This window comes from Manis pentadactyla, chromosome 12 (genome assembly GCF_030020395.1).
Source record: "Manis pentadactyla isolate mManPen7 chromosome 12, mManPen7.hap1, whole genome shotgun sequence".
Lineage (NCBI taxonomy): Eukaryota > Metazoa > Chordata > Mammalia > Pholidota > Manidae > Manis > Manis pentadactyla.
The window spans coordinates 47,842,269-47,864,518 of NC_080030.1; the positions used below are offsets into that span (position 1 = coordinate 47,842,269).

General features: G+C 34.1%; 1 protein-coding gene across 13 annotated transcripts in view; it reads right to left on the bottom strand.

Annotated features, from left to right (window-relative positions):
* Positions 1-22,250, bottom strand: part of UTRN (utrophin) — a 483,718-nt gene that overhangs the window by 206,556 nt on the left and 254,912 nt on the right. For 12 of the 13 annotated variants that reach the window (XM_036906868.2, XM_036906866.2, XM_057489131.1 and 9 more), the window contains one exon: positions 19,954-20,143. In XM_036906868.2, coding sequence (XP_036762763.2) covers positions 19,954-20,143 — 190 coding nt within the window. Of the gene's footprint in view, positions 1-14,363; positions 16,303-19,953; positions 20,144-22,250 lie in introns of those variants that run through there. The other variant, XM_057489136.1, reaches the window with a different exon arrangement.

The following is a 22,250-nucleotide window of genomic DNA, read 5'->3' on the forward strand; positions in this document are numbered from 1 at the left end:
ACTATGCTTATAACTTCTGCTTTCATTTTGGGAGCTAATGGCTATATTTGTGAATTGACTTTTTTTTTTATAAATCTCTGGAATGTCTGATTTTTTTCATAAGATGTCAACATTTTAAACTGTAGCGACTACACTTGCTACTTTGCTCTCAAATATCTAGGAAATTATTTACTTATTAACCTCAGTGACAGAATTGCTTCCGAAGTAATTTGAATTTCCCAACATCAAATAGATGCTGAACAGGTGTCGAAACACCAAACAGATGTACACCAGCTCAAAGGAAATTAAAATTTTGCAATAGACAAAGGGCCAATAAATGTAAGAAAAAATGCTTACAGGAAATCAGTGATGGTAAAATAAAATTGCCAAAATTGCCATGATTACCAAAAAATCAGTAATTGCATCACTGATGTAAAACTACCAAATTGACAAACATTTTTAAATTATAAACTTTAACACTAACAAGAGTATGGTGACACCAATATATTCTCATATACTATAGGAGTATATTTGGGGACAGCCTTTGGAAAGCCACCTGGTAGCATATAACATTTGACCAAGCAGAACCACTAATATAAACTCATCCCAACAACAAATTACAACCAGATACAGTCACAGATTTATACATAAAGAATCCATTGTGGCACTATTAGGTCAAAATTAGAAAAAAGGCATTTGTCCAGTTCACATAATACAATGGAATACCTAACACTGCCATTAAAAAAAAAAAAACATGATTTTGAAAATAAAGAAATCTAAAAAGGCTCATAAAATACTGTTATGAAAGGGAAAAATAATTTTTCAAAAAAGGAAAAAGGCATTATATAAAGTATGATGGCAAATTTATATAAATATGATTTGCACAATGCACACAAAGAAAAAAGGGTGAAATGAAATAAAGACATTAATAATATTCCCTTCTGAGTAGCAAAATTAATTGCTAAGTTTTTTCTTCTTTTTTTTTTTCTTCATTTTACAAAAGGAGCACTTTCTTTTTTAATATATCCAGGAATATACAAATGTAAATACCATTAAACTAATGAAATTTGTTTTAACTTTTCAAACAAAATTAAGGGTGATTTGCTATATATGCATATTCGAAAGCTGACTGTCATACATTAAAGTCACAGGTTTTTCTAAAAAACAATTTTTTATACCAACATAAAGGTGAAGAACCAATGCTCAGCAAAGGTAAGTGACATACCCATTTCACTCAATACAGTTAAAGGATATCCAGAAAGATAATCGCACTTGCATTCCGGGGCTCCTTCCCCACCCCTTGCTGCTTTCACAAGTACCTTAATTCATTATTTACCCTCGAAATAGACTTTGTTTAATGCAAAATGATTATCATGGAGAACTATTTAAATAAGTACCTCCTTACTTCCTTCTAGACTAATGAACGACCCCATTTCCCAATATACATCTGTTTAGGACACTCCCCGTTGCTTTGGACAGGTATATATCAGGAAATGGGGTGGTGGATTACTAGTCTTCAAAGTCTGTCTCTGATGAAACATTCTATGCTCTACACAGTACTTTAAGCCATAAATGATGTTTCACCCAGACTGCAATAAATATTTTTAATATTGATTCAATTTAAAAAGCAAGTAGGCTAATCAAGAGCAATTAATCAAGAGTACAAGCTACATGTTATAAATAAATAAATATGTTTTGAAATCTCCCAACAACTCTTTCAGTTATTTATAATCTCCACAATATGCCATTCTAATTCATTCTTGGAAAATGGCATAAAATATGTTCCATATAATTTTCAGTAAATAAGGAACTCTAGATTTCAAATATTATAATTTCTGTAATTTTTTCACCAGATGGGAAATTTCAGTTTATCTGGCAATGTGAAAAGTGTTATATATATATATATATTGAGGTGGAAAAAAGGCAAAAAGCTTAAAGATAATAGCTTGAGTCCTCAAAGAACCACACCATATGTGATTAAGTCACATCATAAGGCAGCAAGCAGCTTTAAGTAGCAACTCAGGAGAAATGGGAAAAGTACAACAAAAAGATGCAAATACAAATGGCTTTTGCAATAAACTATTATGAGTTAATGGTTCCTTTGACAAAGCTCATGTTTTTCCTAAAGAAAGAAAAGGATGGTTCCCGGAGTTTAAGAACTGCTTCTTGATAAATTTCTACTAACCTCCACAAGTGTGAAAGACAAAAACATTACGTCAGCACCCCAAACAGAAGGGTCCCTAAGCCAGCCTGGGCAAAAGTTATCAGTTCCAAACATGATTTGGAAAATCTTGTTAAATAGGAGTGCAAAGCAAACTTCCCTATCATGTTGAATTTTAAAGAATGAATGCTTTCATAAAGGACAGTTTTTTTACTGATTTCTACAGGAATTAGTAAATTTCAATAAATAAGGGTATCAATGCTACATATTTCATGCTTTGGGAATTTACAAATTTGTGTAGCTAAGTGCAATTTTTGTAAAGGAAACATGAGTTTTAAAATGCCTTTTGTTCAAATTTAAATGACTAAATTAAAAAGAAAAAAGCTACACTCATATTATCAGGAAGTCAAGAGACTTTTAAACTATTTTGTATTTGTCACAATCTTAAGTTAATACGATGTGAAGAATATACACAGAAGGTAACTGAATTTTTTGTTGATTCTCAATAGTTATGTTTTCGAATCTCTAAGCAATCCCTCCAAACTTTATCATAGTACAGCTGCTACTTTAGAAACATTTGATTATGAAAATATTCAAGCATACAGAATAGTTGAAAGGTAGTAAAATAAACACCTATATACTGAAAACAAGATTTTAAAGATATTACCAAAGGTGTTTATCTGAAGAGATATGTTATTTATTTATTTTGGGGAACCATCCCCAAGTAAGTCATTTATACCAACCACTTCATTCTTTTGGCATCAGCAGTCCATCTCAGAAATCTATAAAATACGCTTTTATAACATAGTCCCATTAGGTTCAAAAATGAAATATATCCTTATCAAAGCAATTCCACCATTGCCACTATTAATTAATATGTCCCAGGAAAGAAAACTTAACCCCTCTAAGCCTGTCTTCTCATCTTCAAAAAATAAGGTAACTAAATTTGAAAATATCCAACATCACCATTGGTTATTAGGTTTTTTTCAATACAAGAACACTCCACTTTCATTTTCTTCAATATGCATATGAAATTCAGAGGAGCCCTAAAATACCCAAAAAGTGTGAGAGACACCTGGCCAGAAGGAGCCCCTACCCCCACTCTCAGGTGCAAAGGATATATTTCTAGAAACCACTCTAGCTTTTAAAGTAAGGATGATATTGGCACAAGTAAATCACTGAATTATTTAATTGTCATAAAATACTGACTCTCAGCCACATAGGACTTCCGGAGATTTTGGTTTACATTATAATTTCTCAAACCTTTCACTAAGCTTCTTATCAAGTTTTGCTGCTTAGCTTTTAGAAATATGCATAATAGGTTAGTAGGCTTCCATTAGAAGCAGGTACTTCAAAAAGAGCAAATGTTGCCCCTTATTTACCACCACACCATGTAAGGATCTTCCACAATGACAGGCTATGTAATGAAGTAATCTAGGATTTGTTTCAAGAACCGACGCAAAACAGAACTTAGTCATTAGGGTCATTAATTCAGGATACTCGGTACCTATCAAAACCTTACTCTCAAACAGAGATTCTGCAAAAACCATCTAAGAATTACCAGAACATTTAATTACTAATGTAACTCCAGACAAACCTTCCTCAAGCCTTCCCAAGTTTTACATGCGTCCATCAGCACCTGAGATATATAATGTACAGATTATAAAAATTAAGGCTGCTCTAATTTTGGACTGTAAAAATTTCAGAATATTTCTTTTGATTAGACACTGCTGCCTCAGAGGCCATTTGTCCTGCTCTGAAGACATGGTTCCTTTCATGTAGCCCCAGTGTGAATCTAAGTTATTTGGAAATAATATGATTTTTCTGGCAGAGAATGTACCTTTAATAGAGAAGCTGGCTTGGTGCCCTAGGAAAGAAGAAACATAAAATGACCCTACTTTGCAGACAGACATGCGATGCTTGGTATTCCACATTCTGCTGCCTGAGTTGATACCAACACAAGTTTTCGCTAGTATATTTTTTTTCGCTATCTCAAAAGTTATTCTAGCAGTGAACCGCAGTAAAGGCATATGTGGATAAGTACTGTCACTGGTTTTGTTTGTTTACTGGTTGACAGAACAGGAAATTACAGAAAATTTAATATTTAAACTTTAGTAATACTCTTGCCCTGTATAGCAAATTCATAAACATGAACTCATCAGTCCTATATCTTTCTAAAGTTATATAAAATACATATTATTCTGACTAGATGAAGAAACTGAGAATTGGTATATTGCTTGGGTATCACAAAAGATTCAACAGCAAGTAAGGTAATCAAACCTAGGTCTGTTGATTCTAAATTCAGCATTTTTCCCATTGTACTTCACTTTTATGGTACCCTAAATAGTTAATATGAAAAATAAATTACATATTTTATAATGCTATAAGGTTTACAAATCATTTAACAAAAGTTATCCTAACCATTATTATTAAGACTCAAAAACTATCAAATTCTGTAAGATAAAGTAGGGCATTATCACAGTAAATTAGAATTCTTTGGCCATCCCTTTTTACCTACCACTTACGGTTTGCAACTCTTTCTCCCAATCTTATGTTAAAAAGGAGAAAAGACAGAACACTGATCAGCAGTTGCCTGGGACTGGGAGAGAGGAGGAACGTGGGAGTGATGGCTCACGGATACGGGGTTTCCTTTGAGTGGGAACAAAAAGTTCTAATATTTAATCATGCTAAGAGTTCCACAACCCTGCAAATATAAATATAAAATAAAATTTCAATTTTACTTTCAAATATGAGAAACACTGAATTGCACACTTTGAAAGAGTTGTATTGCATATGAATTATATTCAGTAAGGCTATTAAAGAAAAATTGGGATCAAAGTATGGCATTTCTACTCTAATAATACTGTAAATCAAAGAAAAAAACTGAAATTTGGTTTCTTTATACAACGTTTACAAATACTTGCTCTGTTCAAAAGACTCTTCTAAAATAAGACATGGCTCCAAGTTCAAGAAATTGACATTTCAGAAGGTGAAAGAGAGAAATAAACAGTGAATTATAATACTAGTCAAAGTTAAATATAAATTCTATAAAAATAAACAGAAATAAAATGTAGTGAATACTAATCTTCTGTAAACTTAAATATGAGGCCAAGTATCACCTGGCTGTGTGACCTTGGACACCATAAAATAATGTATTAAAGCACATTAAGAGCAAAGCTCCACATAAATGTTAAGGCATTGTTTTTTCATATATAAAAGGGGACATGATCAAACAATTTCTATAAACAATTTCTATGGTTCTATAAATTTATATATAATTTACCACAAGATAGACTGACTTCTACTGTGAATTATTTTTCATTTTTGCTTGAAATATTGTGTTTTTAGCAATGAGTCACAATTAGAAGTATAACTTTCTTTGTCACTCACTTACCAAAATGACTTACATCCAAAAGTTTGTTGTTCTGTTTAATGGAGACATTCAGAAGAAGTATGTCATTATTTCAAAGACATAATTATCACAGTTTTTCATTTTAGAATTCCCTTTTGGAGCCGCTTGAATATCTCAAATATTCACAAGCATTTTTCCTTTAAAACTGGACTGAACTTTGGAAACAAACATCAATAATCTGGTATACAAAGCTGGCAATAAAAAGTGTTTTTTTATTGAGATGAAAATGTTAACAAGTGAATTTCATGGCCATTTTGATTTAAAAAGTACTCATTGTTTAATGAATATAAAGAGCATACTTTTGCATCCTAGGTCTTTCCTCATTCAGGTGTCTATTCCCAGAATTCTGTATTAAACTCTACCTACTCCTCAGGATGCCTGTTAGGAACTAACTTTTCTCTAAACACTTCCTTGACACTTTCAAGTCAGAATTTACTTTCTTTATCCTGTGTTTTCAAACAACTTTTAGATTTATTATATGGTATTTGTCACACCCCATTTTAGACACTACAGTGTTTGGGCTCCCATCCCAGCATCTGGAACTTAGTTTAGAAATAGACTATTTGGTCTCACACTTAGGCAGATCAGTTAACTTCACAAGGTTTTAGTTCATAGTCTACAGCATGGCTATAGTTTTCATCTAGCAATTTCATAAAATATATTTTAAATTGTATCACCTGTATTCTGGGAGGATACAGGAAAATGGGCATTGGGATGTAAACAGGTACTACCCCAAAAGAGGAAAATTTAGCAAAATGTAAGTAAATATAACAGTTTGGTCCAATTATTCTATTCTAAAAACATCCTGTAAATAACCAGGATGCACTCAGTGATGGACAAGGATGTTCATCACAGAATTACTTATCATGAGAACATGGGTAATAACCTAGTTATGTAACCATAGTGGATCCCTAAAGATTTATTCTGCAGCTTTTCAATAGAATTTTATTTACACTATTAAAAAAATCACAACATAAGAAATGTTTGACATGGAAAAACATTCATGACATGCAATGTTAAAAAGGAAGATTATAAAATCCCAAAAGAAACCTAATTGCAAAAAATGCTCCCCCTTGCTTCCCCTGATGTCCTCCCTTATATCACAACCACCCTGGCATGCAGGATGCCAGTCCCTTGGCAGCTCATCCTTCGAGGAGGCACACACATCTTGGTTTTTAAAATTCAGAACCTGGAGTAAATACGGACTCAGATAATGTTTTCATGTAAAAAAATATTTCCTTTTCCTCTATCTCTGTAAGCACTTGCAAAGCCCACCCTGAAAAAAATAACTCATTCTACATCGTTTTTGAGCCAAATATCAAGAGCTGTCCATAAAATGCTACAATTAATAGTATACCTAAACTATGAACAGTAATTTAAGATGTTCTGGGGGGTGACATCAGAGTCAAAACTGATGGCATCAAAAAACACACTTTTTAAAAAAGTGTTGAGAATACATTTAAGAGTCTCTGTATTTCCATTCTCTTCTAAGCAAACATATGTGCTTTTCCTCCTGTATCAGGCAAAGATAACTTCTTTGCTTCATTCAATTTCCTGTAATGGAACAGGACATCTTAATGATGTTTTATGTGAATCTGAATTATATCAGTTTCACCGTGGGTAACTAGATTTTTAGGTGCTATCCAGAGGTCTAATCAATAACCTAGAGGAGCCCTCATCAGTTGGGGAATACTCATCCTACAAGAGCTTCTGTCACAAGCTTACTGGTCAAGGGAAGCTTTTTCCTGCACTTCCTCAACTTGAGTCTCAGAGAAACAACTAGGAAAAACTTCAAAGATTCTTTTTTTCCTACTTCACTGTTAAAAGCAGGGCCAGCTCAAGATGTATCTTAAACCCAGTGAATCAAAGTCTGTGGGGCATGAATCTTTTGGAAAGTGAGATGTGAAACCCCTGTTAAGATCTCAGGGTTCCTCAGGGATGAAGTAATAAGGATGGTAACATCCAACACCCAAGGGAAAAAGAAGCTGAGGCACAGAGATGTTAAATGACTTGCCCATGGTCACATCACTGGGAAGTGGAAAGCCAGGATTCTTTGAATTCACACAGTCTAACTCTAGATTAGGGTGAACTCTCTGAACCATTAAAATTCTCCAGAACAAGTTATTCAAATTTCCTTGTTTTATATGGAAAATTCAACATCACATTTTATATGTGTGTTGTTTGACTTGTACCTTTGACATACGACAGCCATTTAGTACGTGATCTTTGAGTTGAATCATTAAAAAAAAAAAAGACAGATTTCTTATTAGAAAAGGCCCTGTCTGGAAAAGTAGTTGACTCTTTTCAATTTATTTTTTAAAGAACTATTATGCCCTTTTAAATATAATGATAAAAAACTATATTTGGGTAAAGAGAATTAGGTTCAGTGAAAACATAATTCAATACCTGTGTATTGAGACTCAAACCCAACTAAATTATGAATCAAAAACCCAAGCCAAATATATTAATTTGCATTAAAATGAACCAATCCATCTTTTTTATAAAACTGCCAAATGAGCACATCAAAAAAGGATCCACTGCACAAGTTTAAACAGAACAAAATATTTGTTCTCTTAAAATTATATATCCAGATTCCGGATACCAAAGTAGTTCTGAAAAGAACATATTTCATTATGTTTAAACTTCTAGGAGAAAATAAGTACATCCCCACTCCAGAAAACTAGCAGCAATAAAATATCCATTATAGATAATCTATCTCCTCATCTATGAAATAAACGGTTGAATCAGATGGTTTCCAACATCTCCTCATCCTCCAGTGTTCTATAGCTCATATCTTAGAGGATACTGTAGGTTTAGATTTCTTCAGAAAAGTAATGATATGCACATGGAGATAATTAGAATGAAACTGTATCTACTACTAGTTAGTATGATTCTCTTTTTATACCTTATATACTGCATGGCTCATTTTAGCCAGTATAAGTCCTAAAACTAATCCAAAATTAAGTGTAATGTTGCTCATGTAATTGTAGATTAATGATACCAAAATAAAAAACAACAATAGAAAAAAAGAAAAGAAAAGAAAAGAAAGACATTGGCTCTGGAATCAGAAAACCTGTATTTAGTTCAAGTTGTGCCACATACCAGCCGTGGAATTACTGACATGCTCCTTAACCTGTCAATTTATGAAACCAAATGTTTCTCCATTTGTTTAATGGGAATAATGACAATTTCTTTCCTATCTCTTAAGGATAAATAATAATACAATCATTAAATAATGCTATACCTATTAATGATGGCATATGTGAGAAAATACACTATAAACTCTAAAATGCCCTAAAAATAAAATTGGATCAGTAGCAGCAAGACTTTTTTCAGTCATGAAAGCTTGGTTATTTTATTGCTATATTTGACCACTTTCCTCTCAATTTTCTTAAAGCAAATGCAAAACAGTCTATTCTGAAAACAGTTCAACACCTTCTTCCTTTTGACATTATTTCCAGAATTCTTGCTTAAGCTTTATCAAGCCACACTTTCGTACCAGCCTATTATTTTTTAAGCATCAAAAGGCTCTGTTTTTATAAGTGAGCTTTGTTGTAAGTTAGTCTTCTAGAATTCCATGGAACTGAACAAACTAGAGGAAGAAAAATGAAAAGAAACCCTTAGATACACTTTATACCCTTTCCAGTTTCAATTATATGAATTCATTTACCTTGCCCAGAAATGAATAAACTTTGTGAAAGTGAGAAAGATCCCATAACATGAAATTTTCTATATTCTTCTACTTATGTAGCAGAGACAGTTCTACTAATTTCTTATTTTAGAGAGCTAAAAATAAACTTCTAAATATACTAAGAGAAGCTGGCAATGCTCACAGCCACTAGGTAAGAGGTAGTGGGTAATGTCTGCACATTTAAAACTCAGTGGTACATTCACCTTGGAAATTTCCCCCTTGAAATTTAATAAACTTTACCCTGAGATAAACACAAATCATCAACATTTTAGTCACAATTATCAAATGATACTCTAAAAATAAAGCAGACCTCTTATCTGTATTCATAATGCAATTCCAATGACTTTCTGTTTGTCCCTAATTTGTAGACCAAAGATCTAGACTTAGGCAAATAATGGTATCTTGGCTATTAAAGAACTATTTCAAATGCAATGTTGTAGAATGATTTTAATTAATTCATAGTTAATTGGCAAAGCATTACATCATATCTGATTATACCATTTCTAGCTAAAAGTTGTTAATAGCATGAGTTTTCTGATCAACAACATGTTAATTAGATAACTACTTTTTAAATCATTCTGATACATGCATTGACTCAGGGAACTATGGCAAACAGTGGTCAGGGAAATCATCTAAAATAGCACCGCTGCTTTTGGAAGCTGCAAGAAAATATCTGCTGACAGGGAAGGATGTCAGTATTTCTCTTGACCCACCTCGATTCTGCCTAAAACTTCAACCTGCTGAGGGAAGGTGGAAATAGAGGGAGAGGAAGGGAAGTCATCTGCCTGGGGTCCACAGAGCTGGGAGGCAACATGTTTACAGCATCAATGGAGATGCATCAGACGGAGGCAAATCCTTCTGCATTTGGCTTTTTCTCCAAAACCTCAGCTTTCACAGACTTTCTGAAGTAACTAAACCAAAAGTTTCTCATAAAACCAAGAAGAGACAGTGCTCGTATGACCGACTGGAGTTCTACCTCCAGGCGAGAGACCGAAATGCCAAGCCTTTCTACAGCTCAAACAGTATGAGTATGATTTGGTTATGGAGAGAAACTGAGGGAAACTGAGAGTTGACATTAAAACATATTTATCTGGAATGTATATGAATAAAAACTATAAAAAGATTAACTACATGGGGGTAAAAAATCATTTGAAAATACATTTCACTCCGCATCTTCTTAAAAACACATAATCAACCTTAACTACCTCTAAATAAAGGGAAGCCACTTTTTTTTGGTGTGTGAACTTACTTCATCAGCGAATCTGAAAATCTGTTCAGAGACTATATGCCTTTGTGGTAATACACCCTTGCCTGGTGGTATTATAAGCCTCAAGAAAGCTCTATGTTGCCTACACTGTGAGCACACACACACACAGAGTAGACATCATCATTTTTTTCTGGTCCCCATTTCTCACCAAGTACTCAGAGGCAGCTGCTCTGATACCACAGAAGACAAGGTTTTTCAAAGATGACTTTATGAGATCAGCACAACCCTTCCTGAAAGCCTGAGGGCTCCAGAAGGCTAGGCTAGGAATGGCCACAGTTTCACTGAGTCAGTAGTCACCAAAATGGTGTGTGTATAACACAAACGTAGGAAATAAACAACAGGGGTACAAGAAAAGTGGAAAATAACAAAATTACACTCTGCTAATATTTAATATGTGACTCTACCATGGCATATGTGTATAATTTTTAAATGAATATATATATATATGTGTGTGTGTATGTATATGTAGATTTCATCATATATACATACATATAGTTAAACTACTTTTATTGATAGCACTATATGACAAAAAAAGTTGAGATGATTATAACCTCATAAGTTGATGTAATGTTTATATGTATGCAGATAAATAAAAGTTAACATAACTTAAATCAAACATTTTTTAATGCTTAAATCATGAGGAATTCAATTTATCACACTAAGTTTATACTTTTCTCACTTTTCTAGACTGGTTCATATCTCCATCTACTTTAAGAAGGCTGCTTTTACCATGTCTCCAATTAATAAATATTTTATGAAAATTGGCTCTAAGAAGGAACATAGGACTGATAAAATCCCTTTCTGACTCAACATAAATCCCATCAGCTTTTAATACAAAGATTTAATGATGAAATCTTCAAAAATAACCAACTAACAATGAACACAAATTTTCACTTTTTAATTTTTTTAACCACTTACATTTAGCTTTATAGCCATTCATATTTTAAATGAACGAAACAATCAAAACCAAATCTGGAAAAATTAGCATCCAACATAAGGTGATTTTAGGTCATCAGGACAATTTCAATGCTGCTAATTATATCCCCAAGTAAGCAGCACCTATGTTTCAGTTTCCAGAGCAAGTTTTATGGGAGGTATAATGAGGAAGAAATATTTTCAAATGCAGAAAATACAAGTGAATGTGTAAATAGGTTGAGAGCAAGAAAAGCCTATTTTAGTTCTGAGGGTTGTGAATTCCAAGTGCCTCCTTATATTCCTCTCCCCTCTTCAACACAGTCAGGAAAGACCACAAAATGAGAAGATTCGATACAAATTTCCAAACATGTAACAAACTACTTTCTGACACTCAAGAGAAGTATGAAAATAAGCAAAGACACACAATGGGACCACAGGAGAAAAAATCTGATGAAAAACTGAATTTCCATATAAAATGTAAAAAAAAGAGGAAAAGAAGGAGATAAAAGTATTGACACTGGATTTCAAAATGCAGATATGAATTTTAAATAATCACATTTCCCTTAGTGTCTGCAATACTTTTTTCTTATTCATTTTGGTCTGTAAATGTATTTACAAAAGACTGCCTCTACATTTTTATGAAGAGACACTGAAAGTTACAGCATTTCCTTTCTAAGAAACTAAATTTAGAGAACGTAGGAGGTGTAAGGAAAGATAAAAGTCCTATAGCACTTACAGTTTAAGGGGAAGAGAATTTATAGTGTCTTAAGGCAAATAAACACCAAACCTGTATGAGCCTTTAAGCAGTGCACACAGACTACTGATAATTAAAATATAATTAAGTATTTTCATTTGGTATAGATACCTATGTCAGTATTTGAGATGGCAAGAGTTATTTAGTATTTAATTCTGCAACCAGAACTTTTATTTGTATCATATAGGTTAATATACTTCAAAAAATAAGATCTGTTTTCAAAATATAACCAAGCAAATAAATGACATGTTACTGGCTGATTTGTTTCAAAATAATTTTGCCACTTCCTAGTCTGGATTTCCAGTTTTGTAGCCAAAGTCTTATATATCACTGCCTTATATTGACACCTGCTGGAAAGTCCTGGAATTGTATATTTTTCATTTCATTATCTGAGCAGTTGTTAATTTTGCATCTGAGAAAAGAAATATGGACCATAACACTTCAACTGCAAATAATACAAAGTTTTCATTTTGTAAAAGAAAAAAGTAACATTTAATTTAAGCATTTAAATATCAATGGTTTCTTTAGGAGATTATAAATCTCAACAAGTCTGTCCAAAGACTACTTCTGATGGGAATTAACTTACCCAATGACTTCAATAGCTAAACTTGCGCTTATTTGAGGCATAATTATAAACTAATTAAGTAACTTGCCCCAGTACTTGAGCTTTTACTGCTTCATATCTCAGATCAACTTAAAACTCTGGTCACATGACTTGAGAAAAACACTTGGTTTTTTTAAAGTGTGCATACAAGTGGACCAGAGAAATGACCCAGTTAATTCAAAAAAATAAAAGGATGCTTTATATATTCAAACTTATAGTTAAAAAGATAATATGTGTTAGTGAGTGAGCTTTTTTTCTCTGTTTTCAAACTGCCTGTTCATGGGACATATAAAATGTTCTACTAGAATAAATTTATTCTCCGAAGCAGAAAAAACAACACATTGACATAATTACTGTATGAATTTTTATAACTGAATTAATTATTGTTGTACTAAGTGTTAAGTAACCTCTTAGGCAAATGAAAACACTTCTCATTTCTAAGTATTTCTGCAAAGAATGTCCTGTTACTTTAATCTGTCCCCTTAAACTTTAAAAAAAAGTTTCCAGACAGAAATACATTTAATTGCCCAAACTGTAAGAAATAAAAATATATGATAAAGCTAACAGAATACTGCTTTCCCTCTCCTAACCCGCTACCTTGTAATACGCACCATTTAGATGTTTGGACATGTTCATATTTTATATCCTCAGAAAAATAATATTGTCCTAGAGGCAGTTGCTTCAATTACAAATGAGTTTGGGCAGCTAACAAGGCAACAAGGTACATTTTTGGGAATGAATGGTACTAAAAAATGATACGAAGGGAGTACATGGTACTGCAGTACTGTATAGATTACTTTAAAATTCTTGCTTTAATTCCTTCCCTATTTATCAAATTGCTCCAATTTTTGACAAAAGTAATGAGATAGTATGAACATAGCTTAAATAAAACAAAACTATGATAAAAAATATAATAGCTAACTTTAAAAGAAAATACAGGAGCTCATTCAATGATTTATGTTTAAGATGACGTAGTATTCGAAATTTGCAACTGTCAAACAAGTTGCCTCCTAAAAGTGTACTTAATCCACCTGTTCAAATAAAAATAAGTCCTTCACATTTATCTATAATATATGAAGATTCGAGACTGTAGGGGATATTTTATTATGAGATTAAATCTGGTAGTTTCTAAATGTGCTTTAATTTTTTTAATTGAAAAAACAAAGAACTATAAGAGATGGACTGTTTTTAAGTAATCTCTTGAAAGATTATTTTAAACTCTTCTTTTAAATTTACTGAAATGTGCATGAGATTAATGTGCCATTAAGATACTGCCAAGTATCACGGAGGTAACAGGTTTTAATGAATGTAGTTTTGCCATATTTTCTCCAAACAGTTCACCAGCCCTTCTCAGAGGACAAGGTTTTGTCAACTGCAAAATAAAACATGAACTAAAACAGTACTTCCTTCAGATTCTTAAGCAAAATATACTTAAGCAATTCACTTTAACAGGTTTTACAATTAGTGCCCAAGAAAAGGGATGTTTCCTTGACAAGAACCCTGAAAGATTAGTTTTTAGAGCCTGAGAAACAGTAGAATTGTCAAACACCCGAGACCCTTATTTTCAATCACTCAGTTACCTTACAGAGCTTCTGATAGCGAGGAGAAGAAACTGCCATCCTTTGCAAACGATGTAACAAAACCACAACTTTCTGCAGAGACGTTCTCACCACAGCCATCATTTTAAGTTTACCACACTTCTGGAGACACCTCAGAATTTGCATTATAAATGAAGAGCAGTGATCATTTCCTCCCGGTCACTGGACAATGATTTGCCAGTTGTCTGAGCATGCTCGTTTCCAGGAACGCATTTGAAAGATACAGGAGCTTAGATGCTAGGCAAAAGGAGGCTGGTATTCCTTCAACTTCTCAATTTGAAAAACATACACAAACGCCACACAGAAAGCACCCCCAGCAGAGGCTCACAGCCAGTACTTGCTCAGCCCGGCATGGCCAAAAAAAGGAAGCAAGTTGTTGAGCAGCCAAACGCTGCCTGCTGCTAGAGAGGAGCGTGCTCAGTAGACAAAAAGGATATTAAGTGAAACATTAAAGCTGCAGATACAAAGCAGACATCCCCTGGGAAGAGGGATTCAACACATCACCGCGGTGCAGGGCTTCTAGCCGGTTTACATCAAGAGAACTGAGTGGCGTTCACGCTCTAACTCTAAAGAGGGTGCGTTCACTACCCGACTGAATGCAGTTCTGGCTGTGCTCTGGGGGATGAGGGACTAGACACTGTTATAAATCTTGAGAAGAGCAGAAGGGTACCTGGCCCTTATGATATCACCCCATACATTAAGCGCTAATAAATCACCTCCAGACAGGTCTCAGAACAAGATCATCTAAAACAAAACAAAACAACTGCAGAGGATATGTTTTTACCTAACATACCCTCAAAGTAGAGTCTTCCATGGGCTCTCAGATGCCTGCCTAGGAGGAAAGCCGGTAGAAATCGAATTTCTAATGTTAGGTTATGACTCTAATTAAACAGCAAAGTTAATAGTGAAAGAAAGTCTATAATTGACTAACATTCCAAATTACCACATCTCCCCTTCCACAGCATCTTCACGACCTTATTTGCCATAAAGCTGTTTTAATTTTATGAGTAAGAAATATGAGACATGATTATATGATATAAAAAACCCAGAACAGAATTTGGGGTTTTTTAATATATATGTGTACATATATGAGATGCATTTTCTACTGCAGCTTGAATACTACTACAAATATCCACTGGGGTAAGTTCCTGTTAGGAAATGAGCAAGATAACCCAGCATGATTAAATGACTGGGTCAAAGGACACAGCCAGGAATAGAATACAGACATTTGTCATTATCAGTGTCCTGCTCAAACTAATAACCCGTGCAATGATGCATTTTCATTTTTCACTACTATTGTCATGATTCTTTTAAAGAAATGCTACAGTTTAAAGTATTTGTTTCTCTTCTTTTACTTCATCTGTCTTCTGAGTCCTTCATTTCAGGATGATTTACAGTCCTCTATTGGGTCTTACAGGGTCGTGTTTATCAAGCAGTGCTTTTTGTGGGCTTCTGTTTGCAAAGTTTTTCCAGGAAGGTCTATACCGAGAACCTATACTGCCTCCCTCTGGCTAGGCTCACAAGATCAAAATATCTGTATAAAGCCCAAATTGGAAGAGGTAGTCAATTAATGGTACAATTAAAAGCATCAAGCAATTAGGCAAATATATTAAGACAGGAAGTAGATTTGTGATTGTTTAGGGGTGGGAGTTGAGGGGTTGATAGCTAAGGGGTACAGGGTTTCTTTGTGAAGTGATGGGAATGTTCTAATTTGATTATGGTGATAATTGCCCAGCTCTGTGAATAAAGTAGAAAAATGGAGTTGTACACTTTAAATGGATAGGTTGTATGGTATGTTAATTATATGTCAATAAATCTGTTATGAAAAAAAAAATGATGTTGTAATTCTTGAACCAGCAGGTGAAGTTTCTACCCCAAACACTGCTGGACATGAAGCTGGGTATACAGGGAAAGATCTGAAACAAACTGAACATTCAAAATCTGGACTTTTGATGAAAATTAAGATGAAAGAGAACATAGGAGATGGAAATATAATAATCCCAAAACACATAGCATTACAGAGTAAAAACAACCCTATTATAATACCAACCAGAAAGGCAGTAGGACAGCAAAGTGTTACCCAGGAAAGAATCAGAGCAACTCAATTAATTGGTGCTGCTAAAGCTTATATTTTAAAATACAACTAAAATGATAATAATATCCTACAATATGGGCAAGAAAATTAAGAATAGGTGCACTTGAATTAATAAATTATTGTAAAGTCAGTAACAGGCTTTCACTCAAAAGCAAAAAGGAAAAAGTTTCTGCATCTTTGGCCAAATTCTTATCTGAATACACATTCACAGTGATACTGCGTACCAGGCATCTCCTCTTGGATGTTATTCAAATGCCTCATTTCAACATTGTCGAAATGGAATTTACCACATACATCACACTCCCTGCTAACTTGCACCTCTGCCCGGACTTTTTCTTTTCCTATCTTCTCAATCTCAGGTTCTAATGACACTTGGCAATCTTCTTTGCTGCTTACCCCTTCCCCCTCCCTTACTGTACCCTTACTACCAAGGCATTAGGTCTCTGCCCCTATCACTGCCTCCTTTCTGGTCATGATCACCTCTGACCAGATGGCTACAAGAGCATCCTAACAGAATGCTCTGCCGTTAGTCTTGCCCAGTTCAAATCCATTCCTCATCATGCCACCAGCTAGATTCCTATAAAATACAAACCCATTTCATCACTCTCATGCTTAATATCCTTTAAAGACTTCTTCCTGCTGCCACTAGGTTAAAATACAAAATACTTAGCAAGTCATATAAAACCTTCTATGAGAGCTTCTCTCTCCTGGGAATCTCCAAATGATTGGGTTTTCTCTTGCTAATAGTCCTCTGCTGAGGAGTAAAACTTAACTGTCCTGCAGCAGGGCAATGAAACATAAATACATAAATCCAAATGCTCATCCATCCTTACCAGAAATGGCATGTATCACAGCATACTTCCAGAAACTCATCTGCATCGTCCACTGTGCTTCCAAACTATCTACCAAAATTTACCCAAATTCACCTTAAACTGAACACACAGTAAACGTCATCTTCGTGAAATACTCCCACGGCCCTGCATCCAGCTGCTGTAAGACATGAAGCAATTACAAGCTGTGATGTGTCATGGAGGCAGTTTCACACACACTCCGTGTACCCAGAGGACATGTATACCATGGGCTGTGTTCCATTTTCCTAAGTGTACGCATAAACTGTCCATCACCACCATACTGCCAGACACTTTATGATTTCAGATGCTTTTATACATGCATTTTCTTCAACAAACATCTCTCCATTAGCAAACACATTCTCATTTTAGCTGTCTGTTCACTCATACAAAAGGAGTCATTAATACAAAAGCCCATAGAAAAATTAAAATTCTCTTGCCTCAGCAAAAGGTACTAAGTCTCAAAAACCACCTACCTAAAAAGAGCCAAATATAAAGCCATGGAATTATTTTTTTAATAAAATGGAGAGAATATTTTAAAACAAAGAGTACTTAACAAACGAGCAAGGGAGTGAAATATCATGCAAATTATCACAATGTGAAACACACCAAACATAAACAAATACATAAGTTTATTTTTAGACAAAGACATTTCAATAGGCTTTTAATAAATGCCCTCTTTAACACATCTTATAAGCCAACACAGACTATTTTAGCACCATTAAATTATTTTTAAGAAGCATTTACTATACATGTTATAATTTATTTTAGCATTTTAGTCAGCAACCTTTTTTTCTATGCTGCTTGCCATACGACAAATAATTCTGGGCTTAGTTATTTTTATTTAGAAAGATTTTAAGCATCTCTATTTACATTTATTTGCACAGTTTGGGTATTTATTAAATATTGAAAAGACTTTTGGTGTGATAAGAGTACATCCCGAGATAAAATGTGTCAGAGAATTAGACTCTCCAATGGGTATGTGTTTTGCTGGTGCTCATTATCAAGGTTCACTTCAAACCTCCTCTGCTTATTGTCTATACACTGCTACCTACTCACATGCACAGCCTAGGTATCTTTGGAGTTAAATGCTGTTACATAAATTAAGCATCCACGAGCATTTACAGGTCAGGCTCATAGTTGTTTAAATCATAAAAAATTATATATTCTAGCATCTACCCACATTTAGAGCTCTCTATAACTCCCTAGAAATGACATAATACCTAAATGTTTTGTCAATTAACATTTATAGTAACTTCATGAGATTCTAGAGGGTGAGACTGAATAACATATTTACCTTCGGTATTTGCCTGTTCACTCTCATTACCAAGTCACAAGTGCATTATACCCAAGATAAAGAAATAAGAAGTGGTGCAAGTAAACATAGATTTTCCTTAAATTAATCTGGAGAACTCAACCACAGAACACCCTAACAGTCTTTATGCATAGGAACAAGTTCTAGATAAGTCTATTACCAAAAGGTCCTGTAAAATTTTTTATAACTTTTTAATGAAACAGCTTCAAACTCGGAGAAAACTTGTAAGAAGAATAGTAGTTCCAAGAAATCTTCTACACCCTTTATCCAGAGCCACATATTTGTTAATATTTTGATTTCCAGAGGGAAAAGAGTTCCTAAGAAAGGATTCTTTAAATAAGGTCCCCATACTGAATTTCATAATGGTGAAGCTAAGGTCCAAGGGCAGCTGGCAAGTGTTTATTTAGAACTGCACACGGAGCACTGTGTAGACTGGCAACAATATGCGGTAACGCGATTTCTACCCTTGGAGAACCATGTGACCAACTGGGCAAGGAGAACACGGTTTCAGATGACACTGGATCCTGAGTTCACAAGCATATCAGAAATAACTAACAAAATGACGTAAAAATGACATGGCATAAAGAAGTAATCAGATGTAAAACTGTGGTAGACAAGGAGACTTCTTCATTGAAAGAGGCTTTGAACCAAGGTCTAAGTGAGAAGGCCTGTGACTGGAAAGAATAGGTCATTTTACACAAAGAAAATGGGAAATTCAAGGGCCCAGAAGGAGTTGTATTTCAAGAAAAAGGATTCAGACATGCTAGGTTAGATGCCTCATAAATTGCTTTAAAGGAAATATTTAAAGATTTGCTATCATATTTCATGTAGAAGGGAAATCTGAACCTCAAACTGCATACCCAATTATACTTACCAAGCTAAAAACATAAAATACCTTCATGTCTAATGTTCTTTGTTGTAAACTAAGCAATGAACACTGCGACTTTTATGTTAAGTATTTATAATAAACTGAAAAAGAAACAATTTCATATTAAGAAGAAATGTCCTTACAATTTAGGGTTCAATAAGGCTAACTGTAACAGGGTTTAAAATGACAGAGAACAAAATGCTATGAGCCCTGAAGTCTACATGAACTACTATTACTTCCATAAAACAAGGTGTTTTTCCTCAATTATTAAGTAAAATTATTTTATAGAACTTATTTCCAGACAGCAGTTATTCACAGGGGAGCATAGATTTCATCACAGAATAAGGTGACCACCTCACCTTTTAACAGTAATAAATTTGCATGTAGGTGCCTCAACATTGCACAGCGCAAATAAAAGTACTGGTTGCCGTTTCCCATGCACTTGCCTGCATCTGCTGTGTGAGTTCCCTGGCCAAGACAGTGTCCTGAAGAGCATTCTCCCGCTGAGAGGCATCCGCAAGCACGTTAACTGTGGTTTCTGCTTCTTGCATCCACTTTAGGAAGCTCTCCAGGTCCTTGCGAGAGGCCTGCACGGTCCTCAGCTCAGCCTCCAAGGCACTCTGTCTGTCAGCAACACTACAAGTAATAACACGACAGGCACATCTCCATTACTTACGCTGTGACAGTCCACATCATGCACACCCTGAAGAAACAATTAACAGGCAGCCTCAAAGGAGATTTTATTTATTTAAGTACCTAATGTAACTCAGAGATTTATTTATATGTGTCTTGAATAATCTTTAATGGGAGAAGTAATGGAGTGGTGAGAAGAGGGAGAGGGAGAGAGACACAGAAATATCAATCAAATCACATCCAGAGCATAAAATAATTATGACTACACTATACAGCTTGTGATTGTATAGTAAGTCACTCCCGATGCATTTTATTTCAATACCTTAGTATAATGTCTGACCCTCAAAGAAAATATTAATAGGTATTCATACAATGAGTGACTAAATGAATTCTAGGAAGAAGTAAAATGTGAAGAAATATTTAAGAAAAAAATTAAAAAATGTAAAGGGCTTACTTTATACATTTTTAAATAACTCATATCAATACAAATCAGTTCTTTAAGCTCATTTAAATAATATTATATTTGGAACACATTTGGAAAATCAAACTTTTATAAACCCTGCATTAAATCTACATCAAAATTTAAACACAACTATCCTGAAGTTGCATGATTTAGGAAATACAAACACCTGTATCTCCTTCAAAACTTTATATACCTCAAAGCTCCATAATAAGAGAACTTAATATAAAAATGGGTATTAATAATTTCACTCCTAGAAATTTAAACCAAAAGAATTGAAAACATATGTCCCAGAACAACTTGTACATAAATATTTATAGCATCATTTCTTATAACAGCCAAATAATAGCATCAACCCAAATGTCCATCAATTGAGAGAAAAGTTGATAAACAAAATGTAGTACACCCATACATGAAATATTATTTGGCCCTAAAAAAGGAATAGGGTACTGATACATGCGATAACATAGATGGACCCCGAAAACATTATGCCAAGTGAGAAAAGCCAGACAGACACAAGAGGCCATGTACTGTGTGATCCATTCATAAGAAATTTCTAAACGAGGTAAATCCATAGAAAGAGAAAGTAAATTAGTTGTTGCCTTGGACTGAAGTAGAAGACAATGGGGACTGATTGCTAATGGGTATTGGGTTTCTTTCTGGGTGATAAAGTGTTCTGAAATTAAGAGTTTGGTAATAGTTGCACCACACAGTGAATATACTAAAAAATATACTAAAAATACAAAAACGCTTTAAATGGGTGAATTTCATGGTATGTGAATCGTATCACAATATTACAAATCAGCACATGTAACATGACCTCACATATATATATATACCTTCTGTCTGTCCATCCACTCATTCCTCCCTTCATCATCCACTCAACCATCTGTCCTTCTATACACATATAGATGAAGGGAAAAATGGATGGAACGTTAACTCAATATTAAAATAGTTATTTCTGGGTTCTGGGATTTAAAGTGGTTTACTTTCCAATTTGTACTTTTCTGCATTATTTGAATTTATTATGGACAGTATATTTTTTACCATTAATAAACATATTCTGGAAACATATGGGTAAAGACTTAAATAGATACATCATCATAAAAGATAAATGGATAAAAAATAAGCACATGAAAAGATGTTCAGCATCATTAATCATCAGAGAAATGTAAACTCAAACCATTGTGAGAAAGCACTACATATTAGAATGGTTTTAAGAAATTGACTATACCAAGTGCTGGTGAGAATGTATAGTAACTCTCATGCATTGAAAGTAGGAGTTTAATATGGTACAGCTATTCTGAAAAACAGTTTAGCAATTTTTTATAAAGTTAACCATGCACTTAAGAAACATTCAGCAATCCTATTTCTAAATATTTACCCAGAAGAAATGAAAACTTACATCCCCACAAAATCTATAGAAGAAATGTTTAAAGCAGCTTTATTCAAAATGGCTCCAAACAGGTCATAACTCAAATGTTATCAATCAGAAAGTAGATAAACTGTAGCACATGCATACAATGGATTACTACTCAGCAGTAATAATGAACTCCTGATAGATGAAACCACAAGGATGGAATCTCAAATGCATTCTGCTAAGTGAATGAAGCCAGACACAAAAGCTCTATGATATGTTTCCACTCAGAT